This window comes from Bombus flavifrons, chromosome 6 (genome assembly GCF_040668555.2).
Source record: "Bombus flavifrons isolate JBK064 chromosome 6, iyBomFlav1_principal, whole genome shotgun sequence".
Lineage (NCBI taxonomy): Eukaryota > Metazoa > Arthropoda > Insecta > Hymenoptera > Apidae > Bombus > Bombus flavifrons.
In genome coordinates this window covers 1,435,309-1,459,418 of record NC_138447.1, presented here as the reverse complement: position 1 = coordinate 1,459,418, position 24,110 = coordinate 1,435,309, and the positions used below count along the sequence as shown (strand labels likewise).

Here is a 24,110-nt window from a genome sequence, read left to right as displayed (position 1 = left end):
TTGATTAAATAGATGCGATGAATAAGTCATATGAATAAATTTGAAAGATGATTTTCCACGTATAGACATGAAAATATGAATTTCACAAAACAATTCCATTCAGACGAGCTTTGATTATGAAATTCGCTAATATCGTTCTTACTGAAAATATTTCATTCGCGCCTTGACTTTAAAAAATTTCTCGACTTTTACTTAATTTTTCAACGTTAACTTGTTGTTTGTTGTATATTCTCTGCTCGTTGCTTTGTATTCTTCCTGTTTACTCTTCGTTCTTTGCCAGTTGATTCTCTGTCAATGACTAGTTAATTGAAGGATCCTCGGTTGTACTGTAGTATTTAAAACTAACAAACTGAAAATCAATATGTATTCTACCACGTATCTTCCCTATATACGTACTTACTCTATCTCTTTACACCATTCCAAACACCTAATATTTGCTTATCATCCAACACAGGAGACGTTCATTTATGTTCAGCGTTATAGCAGCTTATTAGTTTAACCTTTACGATTGCCGAGGCAAAGAGAAGGAACAAAGAAGGATTAAAATTAAGATAGAATAAAAAGGATATTAAAATCTTGAATTTCTATTGGACAGTTAAGAAGCTACTTTGAGATAGCTCTTTTACCGCGGTAAAAGAAACAGACAGTGACTAGTATTTTTAGTATTACGCAAATCGCAATCGCAAGATCTCTGGTAGACGAATCACGTTCCGAAACGAAGACTTCTGGGTTCGGTAGTATCGAAGGAAAGAGCGCGTCTCGCGTGGAGAAGCGCGGAAAGAAAGGCAAGCAGGAAAGTCGAACACGTAAAATTCTGTTGCTCAAGATGTTGCAATCCATCGTCGCGCGGTGATCTCATCCGTGGCGAACCGCAGTCGCATTCAGAGAAGTTTATCTCCATTTCGCGAAGCAAAACGCGTGCCATGTCCATTTTTCTCTCTCTCGCCAGCTTCACGCCTTCCTCGTCCGTTCCGCGTTTCGTTGTCAACGGGCAGAGAGACTGAACAAGAAGAAAGGGCATTCATTTCGTCCCTTTTGACGGCGATGAGACGCAAACACGACCGTATCTTTCTCTCTCGTTCTCTTTTCTTCTTCCACTGTATCTACCCTTTCTCTATTTGCATGACTTTGAATCTCAGCAGCAGATAACTAACGCGTGGACCTGAAGCTTTCTTCTGGTCGGCTCTTGCCAGCGTCGTCGTCTTTCCATCGCGTACGTTAGACGAGAACGCGTCGATGTTTCGAAATCTTCAACCGTTAACTTATTTTTTAGTTTTTAGTATTTTTTTGAGTATTAACTTTACACGATATCATTTTCTTCTGGCATTTTTGTTCTTCTCGACATTTTTCTTAATATACCTAAAGTATATCACACGATATTGTGCAAACGAAAACTTCGACTCAAAGATACAGGAAAGGAGTAAAATCTTTCACGAAGATTGATTACTTGCTCCATTCTATCTATATTTGAACGGAAGTATTTCGAAATAGAAACGAGTATCTGCAAAGGGTGGAAAGTTAAAAGCACTTTAGGAAAGTTTAACTCGTTATATGGCCATCTCTTTTCACCGGCGATATTGAAATTACTTGCCGTTCAAACGTTCTGCGAATTTTTTTACATCACTTTCGTTGAACCATGTCTTTGCTGGATACTTTATCTGTACTCTGTACTCGGAGGACAAAAGATTCCTGAACTTTTTTCAAACCGTCCCCTCCATCTGTTACTTTTGACAAACGTTTGAATTGTTTAATTAATTACATTTACGATCAAAATTTTTGTCACGGCGTGCAATTTTGTAAGATATTTAATATTTGTTAAATAATATGATATGTAACTCAAGTTAAATGTAATCAATCAGAAATTTAGTGACACCAAAGAAATGAAATATGGTTTCCATGTTAGATATTTGCCTGCAAGAGTGCAGGATTAATTCAAGTTTTGCAACGGGTTCGCGATTAACATGAGTGAAAACGGGCGAAAACGTGGTGATTTTTCACATCGCCGTGTTTTTACCATTGGCAAAAGTGCTCTCGTACAGCCTCTTGATATCAGACTGTGAAGTAAAAATGAGGATACTCTTTCGTACTTTTCTATTTCATGATGCTTTCCTTGGGATTCCATTTAAAAGTGAAAGATATATTCAAATGTGCATATTATTTTTTCTTTTAACTCCTCGATTACGATATATAGCATTCCACTTAAATTAAAAAGATGTAGCTTCTTTTAAGTACGGATTTAGTGAAAATTTAAATAAAAGGTAGATTGTATTATGCAAAGTAAATAAAATCTGTGAAGAGATCAATTTTGTTCATTTCGAACGAAGATTCTTTCAAAATATATTCGACGATCAGTGAATTTTAAATTCTCTCAGCACGATTCGCAATTGTCTTTCGATTCAACACGTGCAAAGCTAAGTCTACACCGACAGACGATTGTCCCCAGACACGTGTCGCAGACAATCAGCGTTTATCTTTCGTGCAAAATCCGCAGAAAGACAGATGCTGATTGGAAATGTCGACTTAACTTAAAGCTAGTCGTAATTTCCACGTTTATCGGCGTGCAAAGTTCATAGAAAATAGAGAAAAATGTTTCGTGATTCTGAGCGGGTGAATGCGGTTCTCCAAAAAGATTCGATGGAACGGTGTTGCGCGTTGCCTGTTCACCGGAAAGGCGATGAAAAAGAAACGATGGTGAAGTGTAATTTCGACGTGACGGCTTTGTGCCGCGTGGGTGCATAATGTAGCACCTACCATGCAATTTTGTTTAGACTCTCTCGGAAATAAGCGTGCCCGAGCGTTAGGCGTTGCCCCGTTAAATTTCCACCGACGCTATCCTTGTCTTGTAATGTTGACGGCTCGGAACCAAGGCGGCGTTATCGCGATAAAAATTGCACACGTTTCATCGTTCTCTTCGTGTTTTGTCTACTTCGACCATAGGGAACGCAGATTGCCGTCGCGTAAAATCTTATCGGGCACGACTCGCTTCCAAGCGGTAACACGGTGAAGAAAGATGGGGATAGAGAGAATAGTGCAACGATTCTTCATTTGAAAGCGTATTAGGTTACATGATGAATGATTCGAGTTACTCAGTTTCTTCCAGGTATTTCATGTTTTAATAAAAAGATCTTTGGATTAAAAGCAATAATGAATAAGTAAGTTATTGTTATATAAATCTATTTTAGTTATGTGTCAAATTTAAATAAAAAATTATGCGAGTGAAATTGTAAACAAATAATTTTTTATCAATGCAGTAAAATAATTTTGATAAATGAATTTTGACTGCAAAAGAATCAAACTCCTTTTTTCTTACCGTTTCCGATAGGAACATACTACTGTACAATACTACAGTTAAATTGATTACACGTAAAATTATACGAGTTAATTGAATTACTGCACTTAAATCGCATCGAGCTAATTAAACAGGGTGATTAAACGTTAGCATAAATTTGGTGCAAATCATAGGAAATGAAATTTAATTGAAAAAGCAAAAACAATCGTTAGAATCAAGTTCTCTCTTATCAAAAGCTGTCAATACTACTTAATACTCGAAATACTAGGAATTTATGAGGTACCAAACAGCAGTTATTAAGCTAATTATTTTGGACCTTCATCGATTAACGATGTGCAACATTAAATCTCAAATTACTAAAAAATTCTTCAAAAAATTTTCTGAAAAAGTTAAAAACGTACTCATTAAAAATTCGAATAATTTTTATTAATAATTTTATATCTGCGGAAATCTTTGTGTTTCCTTAACTTACTTTATTTTCCATCTTTATATTAGAAAATAAAATCACCTCAAGCATAATACCGTAAGCATAAAGTCACGTTTAATTTAGATCTAACCATTAACTGCTACATTATAAATTTATGCGATCGTAAAATCCTTGAAACCTGTGCCTGTAGAATCTTCTCGATAATTATCGACTGTTTATCGTCGATAATTGCGTGAAACTAGCCTTACGAGATCAAGCATAACGTTATCGTGGGTTACACAAACCCGATTCCGCCTATTTTTTGCATAATGTTATTCCAGATGAGAAAACCAGAACGACCTCTTCTTTGCATGCAGGATTCAAGGACAGTGCAAATCATACCGGAAGACGATGCCAGGAAAGTCGAGTCGTTGACAGTGAAACAAAAGGAGTTACGCCTCATTTTCAGAATTATAGTGGCATCTCTAATGAGGAACGAGCACTCGGAGGCCATTTGTGGTTCACGTTGGTAATTGTCTCGGCAAGATTACTTGCTTAAGCGATTTTCCTTTACGCCTGCTTGCGACTCGACGTTTGCGCGTTCCCGGCCAAGAGCGCTCTGTTTCTTCGAATTGTCTTCCCTTAATTGGATGTGATTCTCGGTTTCAATTAGCGCAGTTTTTTTCGCGATAATTACGGAAGTGTCGTGTTTAACGAGGATCAAAACTGATTTAAGACTATTTTTCTAAAGGTTTCGTTGAAATTCTTGGAATTTCCGTATTAAATCTGTTAGAGTAATCTCCAAAGAAATACCAATCTCTAGGGAAAATGAGAAAATATATTATCGAACTAAAATTAATCGGTACATTTCACGCGAAAATAATTTATCTCTGTTTGAAATACTTTATGAGGATAGTTAGTTATTTGTTTCATTATATTTCACGTTTTTGTTAACATATACTTGATAGGAATCGTTACCATTAAATTCCATAAATCGTGCAATGAAATTGCACCCTGTAATTGGATTATTATCTTATAGTTCTGAAGGAATTAATTTGTGGAGTTACGAAGAAAGCTACGATATTAACTAAGCTAAATTCCCTAGTTAGTTAAGAGTAGATAGAAGGTACCAAAAATTGAATGGTATAATAAGATTTATTTTATTACTTCGCTGTTTTCGTCAGGATAGTCATCGCTAAAACTTCAGATCAAACAAGATCAAGGCAGAATACCTAAAAAGATCGAATATACCAGCAGATAAAATTTGAATGAAATTTCCAAAGGAATTTATGAGAACTTTACTGGCTGGAACAGGTATTTCACGAACCATTACTTTGCGTCCTTAGTTAAGTATTCATAAAGCCCTGAACGCGTATGTTTAGATTTTTTCTATTGAAAAAGATTATCGTTGAGATTTTGAATAAAAAGATTATCTCTGGCTTAATAGAAAGTGACAAATAGTTACCTTTACTACAAATTTGTTTTAATTTACTTAGGGAAAAATATGATTAAATGCATTCGTTGCGCTTATTGATACTAAAATCAACGTTCTGTTTCAAAAGTAATTATTTAACCACTTTTAAGAATACAACTGCATTTCGCAATGTCAAATACCGTCGTATAATCAACATTAATTAATATTAATTAACACGCTTTTCGGTTTATTTTTGCGATCAAATAGAACTGTGCAACGTTAGCTAATGTCCTTGAATTCTTAAACCTATTCCTTTAAAAGAGTCGCTACTTTACCCCGGAGGAACAGATTCCCTCTTGAATTATTTCGTTCAATTAGCTTAGATTCGATTTCCGTTTCGTTGAAAAAATTGTCTCGTTACTCGGGCCGGGAAAATAGTTAATCCAGCTTTGCAACGAACACGTTTGGAACTGAATGTTAATGCCGCAACGGTATTACCAACTCCTCCCATTCTTCTGCATCTACGAGTTAACTTTCTTTGACCTTGAGAAGATTAATACGCCGGGATTTAATTAAAGCTACCAATTTTAATCATAGCGTTCATTAGAAGCGGTAATAATCTTCGTGCTCAGTCGGCTGACGGAAGCCGCGTTGTGAAAAGAAATCGAGCGAACATTAACCATCTGATTGATTGCACTTGCCGCGTTCGCTTCCGTGATACATTTGCATAATGCATTTCCCTTGGAAAATTATAGCTTTACCGGTTTGAAAAATCTGTCCTTACTGTGAAATCGCAAAATAGACAGATTTTTGATCGTTTAAGAATAAGATCCTCCATTTTTATTTCCTGTGATCGAGTGGCGTAATTTGTTCACGTCGACTATTTGCATCACATTTTCGAGAAACAAACAAATAAAAACCACGCCTAATTATTTCATATTCTTCTCCGGAGAAATAACTTGCACATACATATTTTTGTTGCACCATAGGTTTACGTGATCGGAAACTGATGGATTTTAAGATCTTCGTTCAATTATTTATGGATACCCTTTTTCTTTTTCACCGATGTCGTCTTAGCAAAATTCGTTATCAGCTGAAAAGAATGTTTGCGAACTTTGTCGCATGTTACGTAATACTTTCTAAGACGCAACACACGGTTCATAAGTGACGTCTATGTAAAAATTCATTTCATATACGTTGAAAATATCTATACCTATTGTCAGTTTTGGTAGTAAATCATATAAAATCTGCCTCTAACGAGTAACTATAATATTTATTAAAAATTTATATACTTTGCGAAAGTAATGTGAAAAAGGTCATATTCTTACATTGGACGACGTATGCTCCTAATTCCGCGGCCAGGTCGAATGACACAGGAAGTCGTCCTTGGAGAATATCCTGCTTCACTTGGAGGAAAAACTGGTACCTTGAATAAAAAAGAACACATATTTTTATCGTATGAATAAAAAGTAAGAACAAAACGACAAACTTTTCCTTCGATAGTTTTCGATGAAAATTTAATTTTAACACATCTGTTTTATTTTTAATATTAAAATTGTTTTACGTAATATATAAACACACACCTCGGAAGATAATATAATATTGCATATAATACAATAATAATATATAATGTAGTAATATAAATTTCTATACAATTCTTCTTGCACACAATTTATCGAGATAATATTTTATAAACTAGGTAATAGATCTTTCCTTCTCTTAAAGATATGATAAAGGAAACGTTTGGCAGCCACTGTATGTATGTCGCGTATATAATTAATGACGTATGACACGTATAAACGTCTTGCACACGAGAGAAGCAAAAGAAACGAAGCAGAAGAAGCGAAGCAGAAGAAGCGAAGCAAAAGTGGAAAAAGGAGAAAAAGACGAAGAAGAATGGGAGGGAAAAAAGGAAAAGTTACGAGATGGGGTCAACTTGCGGCTCGACTCGCCGTGAACTTCGATTTTGCCATCGTTGCCCTCGCAGTTTCTCCTCTTGTAAAGTCGTCGTTAAAGGATTTCGTAGTTTCTTTTTCTTTTCTCGCTTGTACCATCCGTTACCACGACCTTTCTCTGCCGATATCACTTGCCGTCTCTTTCCCTTCGCGCGCGTTCTTCCTTTCATGCTCGTATGCACGTTTTCCCTCGCAAGCAGATTCCTTTTCGCTAGCACACTTTCTTTCCGCTTCTTCTTCTCCCTCGCTTTTTCTTCATTTTCTACCTGCCAATCTCTCGCACCTTCTCGTTCTTTGCTTATCCACCAGAATCGCTTTCACCCCCCGTTCTGTCTTTGAGAATATCTCACATTCGTCCTGACTGCTTTCCCGTTGTCCTATTTACAAACACGATTTATCAGCGGCGTGCCTCAGCAATATATTTTTATTTAAGTCCTGCTGACACGGCGTGAAAAGTTCACGAAGAATTTTGAAAAGCGATTGAAGTAAATATCAATAAGTATTTTTCTGATTCTTAGATTCCAAAATAATATTAGATTTAAAAGTCTAATAAAGTTCTTTAAGAAACATAGTAACGTTGTAACCTTCCCTCATATCCTTGAGCAGTATCTCTTTTCTTTAGCTCCAGCAATAGGTGTCTTTTATAGAAAACGACATCCTCGCTTAAAGCACCGTTTGCTTGGCTCGTCGCGCGATAAACTTCCTTTCTATTTCATTTTCTTGATATACACGATCCCCGAACGCTGTTTATTAACGCATGAATAATTCCCCGACCGGTTGTGAATCCTCCACATCCTTCGAAGCCAGACCGAATCCCCGACAGACTTTTCCCTCTTTCATATTCCATTTCTTCTCCATTCCCCTGCGCTTTATCTTTTTCCTCCCTTAGTCTGCTGATGCAAGGATTACCTGCGAAATTCGTTTTAGGATAATTCCATAGGATTTACCATCGCTCTTCCGTTTTTCCCGCCTCTCCATCCGCGAATTCTCGTCGCGCGTATCGTTCGTCTCAAACACAAATATACACGCGTATATAACTCTCGTCTCGTTTGTACTCTCTCTCTCAACAGACTGCAGAAGAAATTTAATATATTATCCTGAAATCATTAAGATCCCATTTATTAAGTTCCTCTTTTTCGCTAGAGGAATTCTTCGTCTCTTCCTTTTCCAGTCATCGCCTCAATCAGTCTGCTTTCTTGTCTCGTCTTCCTCGCGTCCCTCCCTCGTTTAACCTCGTCCTCCCCTTCTCTCTCCTGCTTTTTTTCTCTCGCATACTTGTTCTTTTTTCCTGCTAGGTCCACGTTTTCCTTCCTCTTCTTCTTGCTGCCGATGCAACCTCTGCTCCCTTTCATTCTCGTTTCTCTCTTTCTCCCTTTCTCGGCAACCTCCTGCCTCCATCTCTTGCTTTCTTTTCGCCACCGTTACCCGATCGTGGGGAATACCGCTTATTAACACGCCACGTCAGTGCCTGCCGACTATAAATCTGCTCGCGTTATTAAGGAATTGTCAATTCGCTTTCCGGGCCGCTTTCTCATTTTTCAAAGTCGGATAAAGACGTCTTCGCCGCGTTTCCCTCTCGTTTCTCAGGTTCTCGCGCTCTCCTTCGTCTCACCCATACCACTTGAATTCTCGAGGAATTGCCAGGCGATTCAAGTACCGACCTCTTCGTGCACCGCCTCCATTTACATCGCGTTTCAGACGTTCCTGGTTACGTTAACTTTTTACGTTTCCGCGTAAACTATGCAGTGTAAATACCGCGCGCACGCGACGTCAAATGAGATTCGGTTTCAAAGCATTTCGACGACAGCTAACGAACTTTTCGCCAATCGTCTATTTTCTTCTCAACCTATTTTACACGTTACGAATTTTCCTTTATTGTCACCTTTACATGCCTTTCTTTTTATCATTTATATCGCCTTCTACTTTCATCCATTTTAAACCATTTTATTTTACTCCTTTCCACGTTCTTTTACTCGTTGCTCGAACTTCGATCTTCAAAAATGTCAGTTCAATGAACACACAAGTATGCTTTAATCGTATCAACTTTGAAACGAATTATTCGCTGAATTTCTTTTGTTAGAAGTGTAGGATATTTTACAGAAGTAAGATAATCAATGTAATAAAACAGCAAAAATATATTACAGTTAAAATTACCAAAAGGAGTAAGAAAGTAGCGTTAATGCCTACGTATGCAAATGAGTTAATTGATTAGCGGATAAAATAGAAAGTCTTTGCAAAAAATTGTAAAGAAATAATAAAAGGTTGCAGAAAGTAAATCAAATTTTATACATTTTATGCCCTTTGAGCGAATCTCTTTTTGAGAACACCTAATGGACTCGTCTGTCTTCATGGATTCCCTCATTTCTTACTTGTGGAACTTTAGTTCGCTCGTTCCTCTGATTCGTTCGCGCGTGCAAGAAACGCTCGCCAAAGTGAGCGATAACGACACGGAGCGGGTCGCGCGCACGCACGAACGAGCGCAGGAACGAATAATTTCGACGCACTCGGAATTCTCAAACGTTACCGGCAATTCTGGAATTCCCTGGAATTTTGAGGTTCGCGATCGACCACAGATCGCATGCAGGCGTGACGTCGAACGAAAATTGTCGGCATTATCGGTGCATGCGCTAAATTTCACGGCAAACGGCGCGTTTTCGCGCTCTCAGAAAATCGATGATCGCTCGTGACTCCAAATGAAAGCACGAGTTCACCGAATACGTGCCTTGAAAAGTGCACAGGAAGAACTGACTGCCAGCAATTTGTTACAGCGTTCTTTTCACAAAAGTTTCAGTTCTCTCTGACGTTATCTCTACTGTAAATTCTATTCCTTGCAATAAGTATTCCACGTTGTTAATTCGGTTTTCTCTTAATCACGTGGTTTCTCGTCAAATATATTAGAATCCAATATGTCCGGACCGACAAAGACAGAATTCGTGACGTTTCAGATGAAATGGGAAGTTTATTGGTTCAGGACGTATTTAAAATCTTGAATATTTAGAAATTAAACGTCTATTTAAAGAAAATGGAAATGGTACTGAAAACGGAAGCTTTTAATAAATAGCGAAACAATAAACGGCGCGGATTTACTGGACGACCTAATATATAACTTAAGATAAAACGATATAAACTGGGCAGTAACTTATGACTCACCAAAATAAATAGCTCGTCGTTTATCCTATTTAATCGTTTCGAAAGTCCACGACTACACCGAACAACGTATCGGAGGTAAGCACCTTGCTGAGGAGCGTCTGGGTGTCGCGTATCCCATATTCAACGCGCCTTTTTATATTTGCACGCGACCATACACGAACAAATAAAAATGGAGGATCGTCGAAACGACAATGTCTTATCCTCACTGCACGAACGGATGCGCTACTTCTTGAGCTACGATTTTATATCACGCAGTCCAGTCGCACAATCTGTATCTGTATTTTATATCCTGTTATATCATGTCGGGGTACGCAGCCGGGAATTTTTGCCGCGTGTTAAGGAGCTTTCACACCGACGGGCGACCCGAGGATTTGTGAATCAGAACATGCTACAGAGCTGTGAATTTTTCTCGAGGAAGAAAGCTTTGGGAAAACGGGGAAAGTTTCGTCCGTCTCATCGGGGATTAGTCACAGGTATGATAACATAGAAAGGTAGTATTTCGCTTGGTAGAAAGAATTTTCTACGATAGATTCATAATATTACCTGTGTGATTGGCAATACTACGTGTAAAGAATTTTTCATTCATGAAAACTTCTTCCTTTTTTCGTCCATTTCGTCCATGGATGCATCAAATATGAATATTCAATAAAAATATCGCAACAACCGCCCCATTCCAGAAAAGAATCTTTACAAGAATCTATGCACCTTATCTCGTTTAGTACTTTTATTCAATGAGGAAACTCTGGTAAATTCAGTTGCACGCACATTCCAAGATGCCAATCGAGAACAATAGTTTACGAAGTTGCGCGCTATCAATTTCCATATTGCGCTTGCAATTACAAGAAATTGCACCGGCGAATATCGAAATACAGCCATGTAAATCGATGTACGGATGGCGCACGAACATATAAAACAGTCCTCTGTGAGCGTGAGCGAGCGAGGTGGAAGCCAGACACGGAATTGCTACGTCAATGAAACATCGTCGAGGGCCTCTGGAACTCGAAGAAAAAGGAAGTTACGATCTCCTGGAGGATCGTGGGCGGACATTAGTAACGATAGGCAGCGGTGCGAGTTGCCTTCTAACGTTTCTGCGCTACCGGGATGAAGAAAAGCCACCTAACGAGATTTTGTGAGATTAAACGATTGTAAAACAACGCGGAGATATCATCGATTAATGGCATCGCGTAATGGTATTCTTGAACAAATCAACAAAATATTCATTGATATAGGAACAAATTAACAAAATATTTATTGGTACAGGAACAAATTAATGAAATAAACATTGGTATAGAACTGCGAATATAAATTAGAAGTGATTTTGTAGTTCGTTTAAGATTTATTGAGAAAATTCAAATAATGTTGCATTTTCGTTCGGTTAGATCTGAAATATGTTTATACATATTGTTTATACTCATCTTATGCGAGAAGCTATTTTGTGTATAGAATTACCTTACTCTAAATCAGCATAACGATTTGCTTTATTTTCCTAGGTATACGACAGAAAACAAAAGTTTAGAAAAGGTAGACGCGGAGAACAAAAGAAAAAGAAACGCCTACCGTACGAATTCAACAATATTCTTTATAATTTTCATTTTCGGTAGGTAATTATTATCTATCGGTCAACGGTTAATTGCTATGGACCAGCGAGAAATACGCTGCCTTAGGGCTAAATATGCTAATCTATAGTCAAGAACCCGAAGTTAGTTGTTGGATAGAAACGAGAGAGGTGTTTCCGTTTCGATCACCGGAGGGGTCAATACTCTCGTCTGCGGTACTGATACAGCGAAACGGCTATCAGACGTTTCGCGAACTTCGCATAGTTTTAGCAAAACTCGAACTAACGCATCGGCTGATACCTGACCGCCTATTACATATTTTACTCGTTAGGAATTTCTAGAATTTTAGAACGATCAACATGCAATTTGAATAAAATTATAAAATCTCTTTTAATGTTTTCCACTCAACGATAAAAAGCGCCTACATGTAAAAGAAAATATCAATAACATTTTGGAATTAATATTCTAAAAATGCACACTACACGTTATAAAACAAGGAAATAAAAGGGACTTAGACGCGCGACATTTTTATTCGAAATACATTACTACAGTCGGCAAATCGAATAATTCTCTCCCATCAACCACTCCCTAAACACTCTGCCATTATACACAAATTGTTTATCCGACAACAGTCGTCGTATTTCCCTCGTTATTCGTATTCCATCGTGTAGCTATAAGAAGATCGAGACAACTACGACATAGAATTGGAACGTCCACGATTCTGCCTCGTCGTACAAGCGGAACGACGATGCTAACAGTCACATAAATTTTCACAGTTCGCGTTTTAACACCTTCGAATACCACGATATTGTGAAACTAAATAGTCCTTAACGTTCGTCATCTGCTCGCGAGAACAACAAAAGTAACAGCGGTAGGACCGTAAAACGCATATCGCGAACGTGTACGATCGTATCTTTTCTTTGAAAAACTCGCTCCATCTCGGTGAACGCACCAAAAATGAAGGACGTTTAACCATTTTGCATCTGTGGCTGGGTTATCTTGCGACGCAATGTCATTTGTGCGACGCTTTAGGTGAGATGTACATTCATTAAAACGCGAGATATCTGATTTGGATGAAAATTAGTTAGCGAGAAATCTTCGAAGTGCAATGGATTTAAATAATGCCGAACGTAAGATGCGTTTAGCATGCACTTTCCACCTAATACGTGTACTCTAATATCCATTCAGTCTGTCTTTCTTTATTTTGCAGTCTTCTGCATTTGCTTCGAGATTTGCTTAAACATTCTTTCACGAACGTTCGATCCTTTCACGTATCTGTAGAGCTAGAACCTCAGTCTCTCACAATAAGCGAATAAAAAGAAGCAATCGCACAGAATTCCCGTTCTAAAGTTATGGTCTCGAGACTGTAACGTTTATTTGGAAATATCGAAAAACAGACACGCGAGATATAGTTGTAACCAATCTGCATCGTTCGTGTTATAATTCTCGAGCAGCTCCAATTTCTGCGAAAACAAATATACAGTGATGGCTGGAGCAAACGCGCATCTTACCGGAATTATTTATAAGCGGTTGGTAGCGCGTAAATATTGATATCCCGCGGTTCGTTCATTGTGCAATGGAGTCGAAGATGCAACCACGACGGGTCCTCGACAAGCGTCCATCGATTGCTCATACTCGGGATAAAAGATGAACGCATTTGCATATAGATTGTGTTCGTCTGTTTCCAAAGACGCCTTTTTTCCCTTTCCCCGGTACACCGGATCGTGTGACTATACCGAATTAAGCGAATGGACGTCTTTCCCCGAGTTTTCATTTTGCCGAGAAAATCTTGAACGATGGACGACAAGCTTGATGCCGTGAAACCGCCGAAATTTTCCGCCCTGTCGCTGTAATACATGGTCTCCTAGTGTGACAAATCCTTTTTCTTTGTTAATTTGTTGGTAGTTCTTAACGAATTACGAAAGGAACGATAATACCTGACGACATTATTGGATTTCGTCGGAACAAGTCGATATCTTGGCAGAAGAAAGGATGGATAAAGGTGCGGTAAAAGAACGGATAGTGCGGTAAAAGATTGATTAAGAGCAGGATGTTTGGTGATTTGATAAGGCATTATATGACGAGACAGATGTTAGTAATTGATAAGTTAATTTCAAGCAAAGTGCTTACGCCTTCGATTCGTTATCGTTGGGCTTCATAACGAATAGGTAGAAGTTTTTACAAGATACTAGGGATTTTTAATTAAGCCGAAGTATACAAAGGCTAATTGTATGTATATCGGTTCGATCGTGAATCGCTTATAACTTATAACTAATACAGATTACCAAGAAAAATGAAGACATCGTAATGGGAAAAAATAACTAGAAACTCATAAAGCTTGACAAATTTTAAAAATCCGATGGAAAGACAGAATATAAGCTAATATAGCAAGAAAAGAGATCAGATCCTACAAGAAACGGTGAGAACCTGTCTATCTAAATTACTAAAGTTTGGTACCTCGCGACTAATTTGTAATTATATTTGCAGTCTATATTCATAAACTAAAAACGACGAGAAGTTAAGGATAATACGTGATTTTAACGAAAACCTGCGCTATTCTAGCTTCAAGAAGAGCTAATAAAGAAAACAGGTTTCCTCTGTAATCACGATCATCTAGAATGCAATGTTAATGTTACTAGTTTTCAAAATTCTTCCGTACGACAGGACGAAAAAGTTTCTATAACTATCGTACATTGAGACGCACAATTTTCAGATTTCCATGAAAGAATGATACTTCGCATTTAGATACGTAATAACAAAATTACTCCCGTGGAAGCCCTCGTGAAAGCAATCAAACGAGTCGACGAGTTTCATAGTGTATAACGTTTCACGAAATATATACGTAGACACGCGTAATGTATATATATTTTGCAAAAATAAATGCTACGATAATGATACAAAAAAACTTACTTGGTAAACAAATCAACATTAATATAGTCAACTACTGAAAGCTGCAGTCGTTTAAAAAAAAATTCGTTGTTAAATTTATATAATACATTCTAGGAAACTCTTTGTAGCCCTTTTCTTTTCGTACTACTAAGTTTTACGTACTACTAAGGTTTTAGTGCATTACTTTGTAAGAAATCGAAAAAAATAAAGCAATCCCTTACCGTGCTTCCACTACGCGGAAGCGGATCCGGAATATTCGAGATCGACCAAGGCGGTAGTTTTCTCCCTCGACTCCGCACGCGGTCGACCACAAGAGGAAGAAACACCGTGGATGATCGATACCAACCGCAGCGAAGTCGACAGTCTCAAAAAAATGATTGTTTTATCTTGGCAGGTGGAACTTAAAGGGAAGCAGCGTTCGCAAAGCGGAGGAAAAGGTAAAAGCTAGAATCGTACACAGGGGTTGTGAAACTCCCTCCAGCGAGCAACGAATCAATCGAGTCAGTTTATCGGTGACAGAACCCTCAATTTTTCTCTAGATTTCCATTAAAAAGGTCCGTTACACCCTGCCGTCGACATCGGCATTCGCTTATACTCTTGTCGACGCTTGATCGGCTAAATCGATCCACTCACGGATATATATTGCGTATAAGGCTGATAAAAAGCTGCAAGAAATGACGGTGATTCCTCTCAGAAAGCTAATACCGTTCGTACGAATTTTCGAGATATTTCGCGAATCCGATGGTTACATTGAATTTCTTCGCAATATAGACGTAAGTTTCAATTCAATTTGAAGTTACTAGAATCTACAGAAGTTATCGATCAAAGGTAATTGAACAACTGATTCCAGAGTTAGATATTCAAAGATATGTGTACTTCGTCATCGTAATTTTATTAAGATCGTTAGAACTTCAGTACAGATCTCTCTGAAGATTCATAACAGAATGCATTGTAGGCTAAGTACAATAGATTCACTCGCAATTGTCGTCTAATAAATTTTAATTACTATGTGTTCTCATTAAAAGCGTTCAATACTGTAGAAGTATTGATTTTAGTTAATATTTCATACAATGGATCAATAATAACATTGAAATTTACGAAGGACTCATATAAAAGATTACTCAATCTCAAAAGTGTAGTTCCAGTTCTACTTATTATTAATTTATTTACAAACAGTCATAATATTTCTCTATTACCTTTAATTTCTTACTTCCATGTCGTGCATTCGATTAATTTTTAATAACTATCGTCTGTGATTCTGTCGACTGACAAATCTTACTGCAAATCAATACTGCACTAAACATACATAAAATACATAAATACATAAAACATAAGATTAACATCTAGACAATTCGTTCTTTGTAATTCGAAGGAAGAATAAAAAAGGAAAGAGGAAAAGATAGTAAGTTACATCGAGTGGAGCGATTTGTTTATCAAAAGAAGCGCGCTTGCGTTACTGGAACGAGTGCAATGTCGGAGAAGGAGTGTTTTAAATTCTTTTAACTCCTTCGCTGGAATGACGCTGAGGTAAAAAGATTTTCAGGCGTGCTTTGAAGAATTTTAAGCCCAACTCATTAGGATAACGAGACAGGCATCCAGTGCCTGTGACACGAGACCTATACTCGTGCAAACGTGTCTGTTTCGTATTCATGATGCGACATGCGACAGAACCGAGTGCTCGTCCGTGTATACAAACACACGCGAACATAAAACGGGTGGTACTTCGCGTTACTAGTGTTGGAACTGATTGAGAGATTACAAAACTTGCTTCGTCCATTAATTCAAGAATCACGACCGGACAATGTAAAACGATGTAAATTTTCGTCAGCGTTAACTACAAAATCGAATTCTATCTCTCCGACTATAATAGCCAAGGAGAACAGCGAGTACTGTTAGGTTCTCGTAATAAACGTGATACCAATCGACGTGTCTCTCGCTTGTGTTGTTTTCTTCGCGATTAATCGTTTAGCAATTCAAGCCGAGAAGAAATAACGGAGTGGAAGATTGAGAAGTTCGCGCTATTGTATTTTAAAACGGAAAACGTGTGAATTTAAGATTAATCGTTGTTTCATGTCCTGGATATTATGAGAAGTTTGCGTGGTTCGTGGTGATGATGATGATAATGATACAGGATGAATATGTATAATTTAATTTCTATTAGTACAGCTAACAAGCATACTGACAGCATACATATTTCAAATTGTGAGCAGTACCTACAAAATAAATATTAACAATATAAGATACGAGGCACGATAATTTAATGACACGGTAGAGGAAGTTTCTCCATGACTACGTACATTTCTACCATCGTTATAACATTTTTAATAATTTACTGTAAAGAGTGTTAATAGTTTTCATATGTTTATTAATACAAGTTCGATGAATTGTATCTATGTCTGTATCTAACAACTTTGTTCGTAGTACCGTTGTTGATAAATTAAAAATTCTTGAGACGGATCTCAACAAAATAATGATATTATGAAATGTTTTTATAATCATCGATATTTTCCTCGATTATTGATTTTAGTTTGTAATGGTTCACCAATACCCTGATATATTTCGTTTTATTCAGACCCATCTTGTGACACTTTTGATCCATTACCCTTTCCAATTTGACTCTTTCTACCGTGAGATCTACCATATAAATAGAATTCTCGCTCCATTGCATTGATTAAAAAAATAGGGAAACAAAAATATAATCCATCGCATATTTCGCTGAAATAATTCTATCAAATGTATTTCCCTTAAGCATAGAACTCAAATACAATTATGCCAAAGCTTGGATCGATAAAATTATTTGCGAGAGGGTGGTTTACAGCATCGAGGGTAGTTAGTGGACTATTTGCGTGACAAGATAAATTCAATCTGCTCACCTTGTGATCTCTTCAATGAGCTTGCAGGGGTCCGCCGCGTAGAATTTCACACCGAAGTAGAGAGTGTAGACATCCGAGCTCGGATCTCCTTTTTGGACTTTCAGTTGCTTTCCGATCTTCTTACTCGGGTCGAGCCATTGCTATAAAGGTGCGCGAATAATACAGTAGAGAATTACTTCTAAATAATTAATCCCCTTCCGATCGAAGCGCGTCACGCTGAAACTGTTGATCAAGCAGACCGGAAATTGCAGGTAGCTTGACATTTCCCGTGGATAATAATCCTATCCTCTTATGGCCCGGGGCCGATGCAATCGACTCCCTTCGGGCCATCCTTCCTATGAATTTTTCATCATCGAAATCTAATTAACCGTTCGATATCCAGTTATTGCATTGATCATACTGCTGTTTGTTCAGAGTCACACCAAAGACGTAGCAAAGACATCGCTTCGCGTTAGACCGAGTCAATTTGCCTTTGATTATAATTATAGAAGGGAACGCGTCTGTCTCATACCGTAATTGACAAAGCTTTTCCAGAAAGCGAACAAAATTTCTCACGCGCGCTACCTTGATCTGAAAATTAAGGTCTAAAGAGCTTTCGAAACGATCATATGATATCTAATTCAATACTCGTGGAAATAAAAAGAAACTTCTTGACATATTTTCATGAAAACAAAAATGAAATTTAAAAACAATGGCGTAGTATATTTTTCAATGAAGTTATTATATGGTGAGATACAATTGCATAATAATTTTAAAATATGTTAAAAGGTATAGTAGGCACGGAAAGTACATAATAAACGTTAGACAAAAAGAATGTCAATGAAAGATTTAATATCTTAATATCGCACCCATATAATCGGTACATAAATATCGGAGTAAACACATTTTGCTAGTAACAAATTTAACATATCCGAAATCACCCAACTAGTACATAAACATCAAGATGAAAATATTTGTAAATACTTCCTGCACCTACTACACGCTATTCGTTGTAATTTCGATCAACTCGATACGGAAGGTCAATAGAAACAACATCCTTACCGTCTGATTGCTGTGATCCAGGTAACGTAGACCGAAGTAAGCAGTCTCTAATAGATTCAGGTGCCTGAACACCCTATCCAGCAGTTCCTGACCAAGGTTCGAGCTCTGGAAAATAGAAAAAAAGAGCAATGTTTGATTTATCCAGTCAATAACAATGCCGACGTTAGCGACACGAGCGGAATTACTTCCTGAACCGACCTACATTAGTATCACCGCGACGACTTTCGATCCGCGCTCGATCGAGCGTGGTGATTTAAATCGTGATGCGCACGCGTCATTGAGCACGTCGTTCGAACTGCATTAGAACACGTTTATATGCCTTTGTGCACGAGAACCAACTATCTATCGACGCTGATTCAAGGGGAAGTTGTACGACACGTTTCATAACGGTTCCGCCCCAGCCGCAAAATCGATTTCCGTCTGTTTCCAACCTGAGAATCTCGCGCAATCTGTCATTACGCTCGGTAGATTTTCTAGCTGCACGCGGAATAATTAAGTTCTATCTGTAGCGCGAGCAGCCATATTACGATCGGACATGTGGTACTTCGCAATTATTACACAGGACAGAGTGAAATAGAATTTAAAATCGAGTTTAAAACAAAAACGAGTTTAATACAAAACCAGCTCGATCCTCTTGATGTCGTGATAGCACGTCACTTGTTTTACTGTGATAAATAACAGGTATGCTAGATCGAAGCGCTTTCGTTGTCGATCGATCTTAGTTTCTTGTCAATGCTTTGTGTTTTCCTTACATTTCCAACATGCGTGTTTCTATATTTTCGCAATACATCGTTTGGTTTAATAAAAACAGAAATATTTATGTTATACAAAATAAATAAGTAGGATAAAGACTGGTTTCCTGTATGTAGATTCAATAGTTGCGAGCAATCGCTGTTTTTTTTAGACAGATACTCGTTCCGTTTCTGTTAAATTACATTTTAACGTTCATATATTCTTCTATATAAGAAGTAATTTCTATACGTATAACGAAATAATAGGTAGTTGTAACTTCTCGCACAAGGTTACTAAATGTTAATTTGCTGACGCTTAACTTAAATACATATGTCCGTGATATACCGTTTAGTGCCCATATGTTCAATAATCTCGCATAGTTCTCCATTAAACTTTCACTTCGAATGCTATAGCAATTAGCATACCAGGCTTCCAAGAGTCAAATATTCTTTTAGAGATATTAATCTACTTAAACATTTTCAACCCCATCAAGAAACAGTGCCTTACCATTCCTACCTTCAAACAATATAACTCAAGAGAAAACTAACAAGGAACTCCAGGGATCAAACCAATTTCCAAGAATCTAATATTCTTCCTTAGTATTTCTAAGAATCTAATATAAAAGTTAAAGTATCTTGCTAAAACCACCATCAAAAGGAATGCGGTCAAGAATTTATTTCCACGATGCAGACCTTACAATTTCTTCAAGTTCCTCTTTTCGTGGTTAAGCCACCTCGATTGGAAAAAAGAGGGTAGAAAGAAAGAAAAAGCGAACAATTCGAGCAGAGACGCCCAATAAAAGAATCGAAAGGTGAAGAATCGAGGATAGTTTACTGCATCGACTCGGCGTCGATTTAACCGCGGGACATCCAGTCGGTGAACTGAGATTGAAATCACCGGTTTCCGGTTCCCAGTTGGCTCCGTGGCTGAGCCATGACGCTCGTTTGTTCCCCTTCGGGGGAAACTAACGGAGATTCACGACGTGTGTTTTCGTACTCGATCGTTTGTTCCTTGAAGATATGGGCTGTGTACGTCCCCGTGCACATGAATATACGAAGAAGGAAAAATATCCCTGAGTTTGTTCGTAATTAGCGTAGCCGCGTTACCGCCTCTTATTCTTTACTCCACGTCCTTTCGTTCTACCGCACAGTCTTCGTCGATCTACTTACATACTTGGCTCTCTGGCGTGTTCTCCGTTTCTCTTCCGCGAGACGTTTGTTGCGTTCAGCTGTCTCCCTCGATCGTTCATTACATACAGAAAGCGCCGTTTCTTGCGCGCACACACCATTGGAATTGGAGGATGATAATTGAAGCCGAGGCTGATGTTTCTAACGATCTTGCGGTGGCTCGACTTTGACAAGTTGCGCGCGATATGTATTGATCATCGTCACGCCGTGCACGTATTCGAGACAATTGTTAGTTTGCGGCGTTACGACTGCCACGCTTCGTCATTTGTCGAGGGAAAGTGTTCTTCGGAAACGAGGAAACCCGGGACTCGAACGCAAATTAGCGGTGTCTTTCGAGTGATCCGCGTAAATTTTGTTGATTTCCTTTCGTGGGTGTTGAAAGAAAAATGAATAAAAAGTAAATTTATAATGTCACGTCGAAACGTTTGATGTCGTAATATTTTGTTCGCAAATATAATTAAACTTTACGAAATGTCCGATCGAAATATGTACTACTAAACGATAAAGTCATTTGAGTACCATCGTTTCTGCCATTTCCTTCGTATCATTTTCTCTTCAAATACTCGTTACACTATGAACATTTCGCACACAGGTCACGGAATTTTACGACGATAAGTAAACGTATTGTTGATTTCTCTAACGATCGAATAATAATATATCATTCATGTGAAAGATGTAAATACGTAGAAATAATCAATATCTGCATCTTTATTATCCGTTATAGTTAATATCAATGAAGCAAATTTCCTTGAATATAAAATAATAGAATTGAAATGTAAAATTGAAATCGGAGCGATTTTTTCTTAAATTATTCTTAAAATTTTTCTGCCATAAAATGTTGAGAAACCATATTTTACCTCTTCTTATCAGCATTTTTCAAGCTCTCCCTTCGTCTAATATGGAATCTTTTATTCATCAGTTGGTAAAATCACCAAGAAGATTTAACCGAAAAAAATTTTACCTTATGACACATTTTTATCTGAATAATGAACGAAATAATAATCACAAACTACTGCACACGGTTCATAAACGTTCGTCAATACAGAGGGCATCCGGACAAAAGACCAAGGGCCAGCCAATATCCAACAAGGAAGTTCGTTAAGTAAAATTAGGTAATGATTTTCGATAGCCGGGGTCAACGACAAAGCATCGGGGCATGCACGAACGAAGAAAAGGAAGGAGAATGAAAGAGAAAAAGCGAGAGAAATATCGAACGAGGCAGCTCTGTCTCGCTCTCGTTTTTTCTTCTTTCGTTCTTTTCAACTCTGGCTATACTTGTATCTGGATCGCGGCATCATGAAATTTATTGTAGGTGCCGTGAACCCATCCACGGCTCTGGCATCTATTCTACCTCTGCTGCACCTGCACTTTTACCACGACGAGGTGGTTTGCACCTTCCACGGATCAGGCCAGTTCTTCTTCTACCAGGGACAGGTATAATGACATTGGAATCGGTGCAACGAACGAATGCACAGTGCGCGCCGCTGCGTAATTTGTTGCAAGAGCAAAAACATATTTCCAGCGAAAAATGTGATTACTGCTCCTCCATAGTTTACTTGGTGCGCGTCGAACGAATTTATTAATGAACGAGCACAAGGGTATACGAAGATCGCCACGGCAAGTTCATAAATGTTGCACTTTTATCGGAACAAACAGGGACGTGTATCGTGTGTCCGGTACACGAAGGTAGAATTTGTTATATCAAACGAATGCTCCTGTGGATCACACCATTTAAATGATTCACTCGGTTCCATGCAAAATTTACTTTTTAGGAGCAGAGCAGTTTTCCATGGAAAGATTTTGAAGAGGAAAGCTAATAACGCACGGTTCTAGACTAAACGATTAAAAAGTTAACAGTTCGCGAACTATAGATTGTATTCTATAGAACTTCTGATTTAATGAAGTAAATGCTCCTAGTGGAACAAAGGCAGAAAATAGAAAAACGCGTGAAATTAAAAACAAATATTTAATCGATTTAAAAAAAAGATTCGAATGTTCGAAAAAAAGCTCTAATTTAAAGGGAGTCCTAATATGGGTGCGACGAGCTTCTTCCCTTTATTAAACTCCGATCGTAGACAGGAATAGTTTCCTTTGCAACGCTACACTTGCGATGAATACGGGCAATTTTATTAAAACGTGCCCTTATCTTCTAGGTCACTCGTTGAATCTCCCACAACGCATACGAACGCGCGATCCAAGTGAAATATAGTGTTCCCGGACCAACGAAGTATATCGCGATTTTATCAGTCGGTCGAAATACAAAAAATCGTCACGCTTGTGCTGCAACCGGAACAATGTTATCATAGGAACATACCGAAACAAAGACGTAATCCGCGCGAAGAAGAGGGACGGCCGAAGAGGAAAGCAATAGTTCGACGAGAGGGAAAGAGAAGAGGAAGAAGACGAAGAAGGTGGAAAGGTGCAGAAAAGAAACGTCGATGGCCCAAGGTTTACTGCTCATCTCGACCGGTTACTCTCGTAAGTCCTTTTAAATCTCGGTAATCTACGTGGTTGGTACCGCGAACATCGGAGCTTTTCGAAAACAGTGACAACCATGATGGAAACGAGGATCCCGTCGACCAACGATCAGCACAGAGACGAGCACACTTTTGTCGTCCACGAGCTACGTGATTCTCGACAGACACGCGTGGCTTCTGAATATTTTGGATTTCGTGGATCGACTGATGCCTTCGTGGAATCGCAAACGAGGGAAATGAAAGGGCTGCATTTTTTAACGAGATTTATGTTTCCGCGTGCAACGTGACTCACGAAAGGAACGGTCGATGAAGAAGCTAGAGAATCCAACTTGCGATATTATGAGTACGATTTGCTCGTAATTCGTACCGGCATTACGAAGTACGTATTATAAAATTTCGCGTTGTTATTAAAAAAGAATCGTGGTCGTGATAGGCACAATCGTCCCCAAAAGGAGTCCTCGAGAAGATGCAGAGCACCAACTGGTTCCTGACCAAAGGTTTGGCGGATCGGAAGATCGAAGAACTTTAATGTCCACAAGAAGAATCGACTTGGACCCCACTCCCTGACCATATCCCAGACCCGCGATGAAATTCGCCCGGCTGCTTCCAGGATGCATTGTCTTCGCCTTTTTCTTCTCTCTCTCTCTCTCTCTCTCTCTCTCTTTCCTTCTCTTGCATCCCTTCTTCCCTCAGCTTACGAACGCCAGCGGCTTGGTTTCGGTGTATATATACGACACAGCATCGGTATCGGCGGATACGTATGTATACTACCTGTACGTATAACAGAGCGAAGGTCTATGCCCTGATGCTGCTGGCCCGATGTTCGGGCTCAGGGGTACAGGAACACGCGGCAGACAGAAGACCAGCAGACGAAGAAGAGGAAGGTGCTGGAAGAGAGTAGACGGAGGGACGCGACTCGATAGAATCTGGTGAGGCTTATTCCACCGGTCTTTTTTCACCTTTTGCTTACATAATGTATTCTCAAACGTACATACGGCTCTGGGTACTCTGCTACCAGTGAGCCTTTACGTATGGCATCCGCATGGGCCCTCTCGTGCCGTCTGTGTGCCTTCGTGTTGGTACGCGCGTCCACGTACGTGCTCTCTCTACACGCTCTACGCTCTACACTCTACGACGGGAT

General features: G+C 38.6%; 1 protein-coding gene across 6 annotated transcripts in view; it reads right to left on the bottom strand.

Moving 5' to 3' along the window:
- LOC138180655 (band 4.1-like protein 4A) overlaps positions 1 to 24,110 on the bottom strand; it is a 62,703-nt gene that overhangs the window by 9,318 nt on the left and 29,275 nt on the right. For all 6 annotated transcript variants that reach the window (XM_069114711.1, XM_069114712.1, XM_069114713.1 and 3 more), the window contains 3 exons: positions 18,574 to 18,678; positions 17,533 to 17,672; positions 6,438 to 6,535 (listed from right to left, as the gene is read on the bottom strand). In XM_069114711.1, coding sequence (XP_068970812.1) covers positions 6,438 to 6,535; positions 17,533 to 17,672; positions 18,574 to 18,678 — 343 coding nt within the window. The remainder of the gene's footprint in view (positions 1 to 6,437; positions 6,536 to 17,532; positions 17,673 to 18,573; positions 18,679 to 24,110) is intronic.